The following is a 9,749-nucleotide window of genomic DNA, read 5'->3' on the forward strand; positions in this document are numbered from 1 at the left end:
TTTCTATTTTGAGTTGGCCGATGATACCTACTCAGTACGTGTCCCTTGTACTGACCCCTACTTGTATTTTCTTTTTGTTGTTTTGTGGAGTGCAGCAAGTGCACCATCGACTTCGACTCGCCCTCAACTCTAGCCAGTCTCCAGCACATCAGATTTCAGGGTGAGCTATTATTCCTAGCTCGGGCTGGATTCTCTCCTTCACGTCTTGATGTCTTTGAAGTTCGGACATGGACCATCTTTTTACTTATTTTAGCTTCTTAAATACTCTTAGACTTGGTAATTTGAGGATAGATGTTCTTGATGTGATGACTTCCGGATTTTGGGGATAAAAAGTATTAAACTTTAGAAGTTTATTTAATTGATTACGTTAATAAGTTTTGGATCTTCCGCATTATTTTTACTATTCATAATTGATATACTGGTAAATGTTGGGGCTTAGATTTGTTGGTTCGCTCACCTAGTAGGATAAGTGTGGGTGCCACTCGCGGCTCGTTTTGGGTCGTGACACTAGATATTTCACTTTTAAAAGGTTCAGGGGGTGATAGGACCACGTTGAAGAATAATTGTGTAGTTGAGAATTCGGTAATAGCTTGGGGGCTTTTTCCCATTTTCTCTAAAAAATAATATAGAACTATCTTTATCATAAAATCCAAGCACATATTGAATAATCATAAATGAAATTAACCAAATAACAGAAACCTAAGGTTGAACTGACTTTACTAGGACACCAAATATCATAATGGACTAATAAAAAAACAGATTTTGGACGACCCTCAGTACTACGTGAAAATATAGCACAGATGTGTTTCCCAAGTTGACACGACTCAAAATCTAATGTGGATAAACTAGACAAATTAGGCACCATCTTCTGTAGTTTTGATAGACTCGGATGTCCCAAACATTTGTGAATTAGGGCGAGAGGATCTTTAACGGAGCATGTTGTGAATGAATTTGAAGAGGTAAGATAGTAAATGTCTTGTGCCAATCATCTGTCTGTACAACGTTTTTGCATGAGAAAAGAATCATAAAAAAAAGTTACTCCACAATGTAAGGCACACATCAAATGACTAACAAATGCTAGATTAAAAGGAGAACCAGAGACATAAAGAACATAGTCTAGAATGACAAAATAGAGCAGTTTGGCTTTTCCAACCCCTTTTGATTTTGTTTGGATTGCATTGACTAAAGTAATAGTAGGAAAAAATTGTGAATAAATAATATCCTAAGTTATTTGTTACCTGAAATATGATCAGAAGAGCCTGAGTTCATAACCCATGATCTAAGAGTACTAGATTGTGAAACACAAGCAAAAGAATTACTCACAACATGAACATTGGGCTGAGTAACTGAGGCTACTTGTGGAGATGTTTCCCCACTTGCTCAATACCGAAGGAACTCATCATACTCTGCCAAAGCAATATGAGCGTTATTGGGTGGTTGATCAGGCTGAGCAACAGATGCTACTTGTAGAGATGTTGGCGTACTTGCACAATTCTGAAGGTACTCATTATATTCCTTTATAACAGTAGAATCATAACTGAGTGGTGGATCATAAAAAATATGCCATATGACACGAGTGTACACAAATTATGACAATAACTACACTTGGATGAAGCTCTTCCAATATGACCACCTCCTGCCGATTCTCCATAGGCTAATATGTTCGTTTGTTTATCGTTTGAAATGCTAGAATAGATGAGTCAGTGGTGGATGATGAAGCCACTTTTTGACTCGAAGGCGTGGCTAGACGAAGTAGATGAGAGAATATTTATTCAATTGTAGGTACTGCATGACCAGCTAAAATCTGATCACACACTGAATCATGGTCAGGAGGAAGTCCAACAAGTGTAAGAACTAGGAACAATTTCTGTCGTTGCTCTTGTTGTTTTTTCACATTGATAGTGACTGCATCAATTTTTCAAATTCCTCCATGATCGCTTGTACCTATCCCAAGTAAGTAGACTATTGAATTCTTGTTTCTTTAAGTTGGTTATTCTAGATATCACATCATAGAATTGAGGTATATTATTAGTATATAAAGTACGTGTCTTTTTCCAAACTAAGTAACATGTCTGGGATTGATTAAACAAGGGCATAAACTTGGAATCGATAGATCGCCATATGATACTACATAATTGAGCATCAACCTTCTCGCATTGTGATTTGGCTTTATCATCTGCCTCACTAGCATTTACCTTTTAATCTACCACACAAGCATTGTTGGTTAAGTGATCTTGGACGCCTTGACTCTTGCACTACAACTCAATCGAAGAAGCCCAAGCTAGATAGTTTGAGATTCCCATTAGTGGTTTGAAGTGATCATAACACTTGAACTTCCAATATTTTTGGAGCAAAAAATATCAACCCCGAACGCAATATTGTGAAATTAGAATATTCTCACAAAATAAATGATAATTAGATACGACTGCTGAAAATAAAATAAAATTTTGGGGCCAGAATCTGATTGCGGGAAATAAAATAAAAACTTAGGACTAAAATTTGACTACTTAAAATAGATCTGATTGCTGAAAAAAAGAGCAATTTGGTCGCCAAAAACTGATCGAAATCAGAAAAAGTTTTATATGGTCAACCTCGGAATCAAGAGGCAATCCCGCTGAGAAAAACCGTGGAAACAATGATCGGAATAATTGCTGATTTTTTATGGGAGAACAATTTAAGTCACAAGAAAATTGCATAGTGACAACTGATTTAATTTTCTCACCATTGCTCTGATATCACGTGAGAAATGTATTATAGAATTATATATCTACATTATTACAGTGAGACCCTATTTATAACCCTACATTGGAATCCTTTTCCAACTAGGATTCATATTCTTATTCTTAAACTTATTCCAATTTTAATTAGGATTGTATATACTTATTTCTATTCTAACAAGTACATTGTTATTTGCCTCATCTTACCTATGAACTATGCAAAATAGACTTTTCTTATACCCTCCATTATTTTTAGGGATAAGAATGCCCCCATCATTATTCCAAGAGACCACAAATATCTTAAATAGTTAACTACCGAAAATTCTAGTGACGTGACAAGCAACATGAGACTAAACCCTCCACCTAAGCGCTGTCAATTAGGATTTACTTAAAAAGATATTTAGCAGCAATAAAAGTCCACACAAAATTTCAAAATATTGTCACTAAAGGTTTTGATTGATTTTTAGCAATAATCATTCGCTAGTCAAACCTATTTTTTCAACAAGAAAATATGATATTAAATTTTGATTGCAACCTAATTTTCTAAAATAAATAATATGTACTATCAATATTAAATACATCCAATATTATTACGAAAATCATAAAAATTACTTCTCGGCTCAAATTTCCTACTACATAATGCATTATTGTACATTTTATGCATTTACATATGACATAAATTTTTTTAAAAAAATGTAGTGTCTTCAAAATTCTCCTTGATCAATATCATTTGAGATTTTTTAAAAACAAGAAGAAAAAAATGCAAAATCATAATTTAATATTATAAATCAAAGAAAATCTTATGTAGCGATATTTTGGGATTTTGTGGCGACTTTTGTCGCCGCTAAATATTTAGTTTTTCAAATAAATCCTAATTAGCAACGCTTAGGTGTAGGAATTAGTCCCACGTGGCTCGCATGTCACTAAAATTTTGGATTTTTAATTGTTGAGGATATTTGTGGTCACTTAAGATAACAATAGAAATATTTATCTCAAAATGTAACAAATGGTATAAAAGTGTTATTCGCATAGTTCAGGGGCAATTTTGATCCTTTTCCATTTCTTTTATAAATTAATAAATATTTGCATTTGTGAAATTCTAAATAAATATTTATTTATTTATTTAAACGTATGAGAGTAATAAACCAGGTAAAAATTAACTATTCTTTTATAAAAAAATCAGTCACAGGAACAATTTCTTCCTACCAAATATGAGTTTTTTTTTATATATATAATATATATTTTGATCTTTTATAAGATATCGACTTATAAATCAAATTTTATACATTCTTACAAAATTGAAAACATAATTGAAATAATAAATATACTTTTATTTTAAATTTGATAGTTATGTTAATTCAAATTAGCCCAAATGATGAATATAAGAAAACTTCCTTCACCGCTGTCTCTCCACCTTCTTCACTTGCTGTTCGAACAGCAAAGCAAAACACATCCTCTCTCTTTATTTCTTTCTCTCTCTATAAAATCGTGTAGGGTGGAAGGAAAACCTGAAAGAGAAATCCTTAACTATTCTGTATCACCATGAATGACCTTTTAAATGTAACTTTTTTCTCTCCATGTACATCAATATTCTTAATTTCTTTTGCTGCTGATAATTAGATAGATATGTTAAAATTTCTTTTTAGATTTTTTTCATCTTTCACAGCTTTTGTAGCTCAATTTGTCAATAATTGCTGTTATTTGTTCTTTCTACTTATTTTGATTTGAAAAATAGGTTTGGTAGTGAGCTTATTGTTGTTAATGAAGGAACTTTATGTGTAGTATTACATATGATTTATAGCAGATGGGTAAGCTGAAAGTGGGAATTGGACTGCAGAAAAATGACATTTGGATTGTGACAATTGTTAAAAACTGCAAATATTGGACTTTCTTAGCTCTGTCATGCAGTTAGTTTCTAAACATAACAATTTTCTTGATTTCCTATTTTTTCTGGAGAAAAAACATCTATAATGTACTTGATCATGGATAATGTATTTTATAAACGTGCTAAGCATTCTATGTCATTTTGCATTGCCATAATTGTTGAAGGCTTTGATGCTGCATTGACGTCCTCTTTTAGCTACTAAGGTTCAGCTCATTTTTAATGTAACTTTTAAGGGTGAGAGAAGAGGTGAAGGAAGAAAATTCCTTGTTTGCCCCTTCCCTTTCTACTATAGTATTACTTATCTTTTAGTGTGGCTCCTAACAAAATGCTGTTTCAACATAACAGAGAAAGTAAAGAAGATACATTATTTGACTTCATTGGGCGGTAAATCATCTGAAGTTACATTGAAACATGTTTATTGAGTTCATACTTTAGCTTGCTCTTCCTTTTGTTGAATAATGAGTCTTAATCATTGGTTTCTCTAAAAAGAGTCTTAATACATGGTATCCTCTTTAAGTTTTATGAAACATGAATGCATGTTTTTTTGGTATCGACCAACACCCAAGGGTGTGTCCTAACTGTCAATGAGGTTGGGAAGGACCATGGAGACCAAGTGTTCAACAGAAGCATCCAGTGTCAATTGATTTGTTGTTAGATTTGTCATATACCTTTGGTGGTAGGAGGTAGCGAATAGCCAGAGGATTGAAAGAGGTGCGCAAGCTAATCCGGACCCTATTGTTGTTAAAAAGAAAAGAGTTTGTATTGACCATAATGTTGCTAATGTGTATAAATTATTATTATGACAATCTTACTGGAAAAAGTTTGTTGGAAATCCTGTTAGCATGAACAGTTGTAGGTTTCAGAACCACTGATCAGATCCTTTTTGCTTAATGCATAATCTGAATCTCAGACTTGATCCTTAAAATAATTGGTTATTTTGATCTATGGTTAAAATTTCCAGTTGTATATACTCTCCTAGTTTGTGTGAGACACTTGAAATTTCATTTCCTTCTCACAGTGGGCATCAAAAACTCTCTTTTGTTAGAATTTTGCAAATGATTTTCTTTTCTGCCCGATTAATAAGACACGTGATAGTAACAATACCTTTGTCTTCTCATGTTTAAGTACTTATTAAATACTTATCCCAAAATTTTCCTCTCTTTGTTGAATAATTATTTCAGGCCCATATTTGATTTTCCTTGTGCTTTACTTCTTTGAGATCATAGAATACTTCTGTCGCTTTTAAGAAAACCAGTATTATTACCTATCAAGTGCACTTTAACCCAAAATTAGCTGAAATGACTATATGAATCATTTATATGTATTCCAGTATATTTAGGTTCACATCCGGAGGATTCATCAGAGTTAATTTATACTTAAGTTGGTTGTCAACCTATGGTGACTGTTGTACTCTTTTCTGGTTTGGAACTGGTTTTTCTTATCACAAGGCTCTACAAGTAGTATTTCTCCTTAATATATCTTCTGGAATTGATCGAGTCTCACAAGCATGTCACTTTATGCATTCCTTATAAAATCCTACATTCTTCTGATTTGCACTTGTCAATGAAAAATAAGAATGTTGTTTTTTATTAACTATCTGTTTGATTTGTGTTGTAGGATGGTCTTGATGCCTTTGAGGCTCCCAGGCATCAAAATGATAGAAGTGAAGATATTGAAATGGGAATACAAAGATCAATTGACTCTGGAGAACTAGGTCTTGATGATTTCTTTAAGCAGGTTTTGCTGCAGAATCTTACACATGTTTTATCTTGGAAAATTAACTCTGATAATTTCGTTTTCCCTCCTTCCCTCAATTACTTTTTGTTCCATATGTTGAAGTTGATCTCCTAAAATTTTCTGCTTGCTCATTTCCTTGTCTCTTTTTCTTGCATTGTTGCTAGGTTCAACAAATTGAGAAGCAGTATGAAAAGTTGGAAAAGCTCCTGAAGAAGCTTCAGGTATAAATGTCCTTCTATTATACTGATGAAGTCATCCTTACCTAATTTCAGTTTGACTAGCATGTAGTGAGTGAGATAGAACTTCCTTTGAAAATTCCATTTAAGTTTGTTAGGTTTTCTTAGTTTTGTCTGGTTCATGCCAAGTAATGGGTATACACGGGATAGAACATCTTTCTGTTTAAATTATTTATTTTTATTTGTGAACATATTTTCACCAGTTACTCAGAGTAGAGGTCTATGTGGGAAATATCGATTGTTATGTTTCCATGATTTTGAAGCTCTATACACAAAACATGTGAAGTTGTGCATCTTTTTGACCTGGTTTCTCGAGCTCACGCAAGTCATGAGGTCATGTTTCTTGAGTACGTCATCTTCCTTTCCAACCTGGTTTAGTGAGGTTGGGTTTTTCTTGTTTGTATCATGAGTGTTTCTCCTTTGCAAAGCTATCAATTCTTTATTCAAGACTCTTAGCAGTCTATTATTCATTCTCCCTCTCATTGGCTTTCCAAAGCTCGGCATGAAAGAACAAAGAAAATAGGATATGTATTTCAAATGGTTTGTCCTTCACTTTTAGGGTTTTTGATATTTAATATTTGAAGATCTATTTTAATCCTGTGACGGTTTTGTCTATGTAAGATGCAACTATTTTTGTTTTGACCACCTGGTGCATAAGCCACTTTCTTCCATAAAGTGTCTCTTTTTGTCACTAGTCCTACAAAGTTCTGCATTATGGAAGATGGTTCTTTTTAATTGCACTCTGTGTGTTTACATAGAGAATAAACTAGAGAGGAAGTAAATTGTTTGAGAATACATAAGAGCTCTGGTTCTTAACCATTGTGTATTTGGGCATAACCCTATTTACTATTATTCCATTGATTGTTGGAATCCTATCCTGTTGATAATGGGATCCTATCCTAATGTTGAATGTGGCTTCCTTTATCTATAATATTAGAGTAATTGCATAATTATCTATTCAAAATCAATGCTTCCTCTCTCAATGAAGCATATGCATCATATGCTATAAGCTTGTGACATGTAATATGTATTCCTGTTCCTTTAAGTGATTGGATAAAAGATCCTCAAGTTGATCATTTGCCAAATAGAAGTTGTAATGATATTGTTAGATGCTATTTTTCCTTTCAAAGTGATAATCAATCTTAATATATCTAGTTCTTTTGTGAAGATAGATTAAATGCAAATGCAAGGCACCCTAATCGTCACATATCAACTACATGGGTGATAATTTTCAGCACTTCTTATCAACCAACTGTCTTAGCAAAACTAACTCTCACAAAGTCCCAAAGGCCATTGACCATTATCTTGCATCTAAATGGACAGTGACAAACTATTTCTTGCCTTTCCAAGTAAAAATTGCCTCCAACTAAAATAGTACCTAGTGCTGGTGGTCAAACGTTTATATGAAGAACAACCAGCCCATCGCATATCTGAATATATATCGCTCTATCTTCATATAATAGTGTTTTCCTTGGAACCTTTTGCTGACCCCAAAATACAAACCATAGTTCTCCAATGACTATCTCATGATTAGTCCAAGAACTCATTGCCAACACTTCCCTTTAAAATAAGATGTCTGGATGAGTAGTTGTCAAAGTTTCGACTTTCTAACCAGTCTTCTACACCTTCCAGGATTAGGTAGTTGGTTCCCGTTATCTTGCTAGGCCTATAAGCTTTATATTGGGATCAATTGATTCTGTTGATTGTCTCATCTGAAATTTTAACTTTTAAAAAGCAAATGTTTCTATTTTTGTTTCCAGTCTACAATAACTCTATTACATGCATATCTTTTTATATTTTTTATTGGGAAATATTTTGTTAATTCATGACATTTGACTTCCTCTTTACCGTTTGGACCATGGGAAGTACTTTGTCTAAAGTTTAAACTGTTGGAGAGTGGAGACAATTATTTCTGTTTGCAAATTAATCTGTCATTTGTAAGCTAGCTTTAAACTAAGCATTCCTGCCTCGAAAATATCTAGAGCTTTTTTCCTCTATGAAAGGCGTGTGCCGTGACTAGATTTTCTCCTCTCAATTCCAAGGAAAATGCTTCAATCTGTCAGAATCATTGGTTTAAAAATGATGATTCCAGGGGTGTGACAAGTGGATCATGCCATCTGCATCACCTCTGATGACAATATTCTGTCTGAGAAGAGATGAGTATATTAGTTAGATTCATGTTGTATAATAATGAATAGCCAACATAACTCCACATTAAACCAAATTGATGGACAACCACAGAATTTTGATTTTTGATGACCTAAGCTTGTGGAATTGCTTCAGGCGATAGAGGGTTTCCTGAAAACGACAAACCATACTGTTCCACAGGCCGATAAAACTAGGTGTAATTAACAACTTTGAGAAGGTGGATGACTACATCAACTATATCTGTGTGATAGATTAGAGAATTAGAAACAGAAAGATGGGCCACAATAGTATGGGAAGGTCATTTTCATAAAATTATTATGGGAAGTAGATGGCGAAGTCCGTGAGATTCACTCCGGTGGAAGGTACCAAGTGTCGACTTGCATGTCTTGCTTCTGAGTGCGGATACTCTTATTCCTTTTTCATGTGACTAGGAGCTCTTTCACGTTTATAATCCACAGATTTCAGTCTTTTTGGGTACTAAAACCCCCGTAAGGGTGTCAAAAAGGTAACTCCAAAAAGCATATGTTGACTTTAGGTTAGTTAATGTGAGATAGGGGCCAAATGTACTGACCAAATGAAAAATACAAAGAAATTAGGACCAAATGAGCTCTTGTTTTGAGAATGGTAACAAATTATCTATATATCCACAGTATACTACATCAAAACTAAGTTGTGTGGACTCTTCACTTTCGATGCCGCACCCGTGTCTGATTCTCCAAAAATGCACTACTTTTTGCGAATCCGACACGCACCCCTTGACATTTTTGAAGAGTCCGAGCAACATAGTATCAAGATATATAGTCCTCCTTCAAAAGTATTATTACATACATCTTGAGCATTTCTATGTTGTTCCTACAAATAGTCTAAAACATCAAAAATATCTTTTTCTTTTTAAGACAACAACTGTATTCAGTAAAAACTAGCCATCCCAGAAAAAGGCTCTAAGTTGAAAACTTTACAAGCATCGAAAGGGTGCTTAAACCTCTGCCCATATCGCTATACAATTATACATAGTACACTCCCCCC

The 9,749-nt window shown here is 33.9% G+C and overlaps 1 protein-coding gene across 2 annotated transcripts in view; it reads left to right on the top strand.

Annotated features, from left to right (window-relative positions):
- Positions 1-4,112: 4,112 nt before the first annotated feature.
- LOC107008457 (syntaxin-132-like) overlaps positions 4,113-9,749 on the top strand; it is a 26,394-nt gene continuing 20,757 nt past the window's right edge. The window contains exons 1-4 of one of the 2 annotated variants that reach the window (XM_015207503.2): positions 4,114-4,277; positions 4,948-5,313; positions 6,220-6,339; positions 6,504-6,560. In XM_015207503.2, coding sequence (XP_015062989.1) covers positions 6,280-6,339; positions 6,504-6,560 — 117 coding nt within the window. In that variant the 5' untranslated portion in view covers positions 4,114-4,277; positions 4,948-5,313; positions 6,220-6,279. Of the gene's footprint in view, positions 4,278-4,947; positions 5,314-6,219; positions 6,340-6,503; positions 6,561-9,749 lie in introns of both variants that reach the window. The other variant, XM_015207502.2, reaches the window with a different exon arrangement.

The sequence above is a fragment of the Solanum pennellii genome, chromosome 1 (assembly GCF_001406875.1).
Source record: "Solanum pennellii chromosome 1, SPENNV200".
NCBI lineage: Eukaryota > Viridiplantae > Streptophyta > Magnoliopsida > Solanales > Solanaceae > Solanum > Solanum pennellii.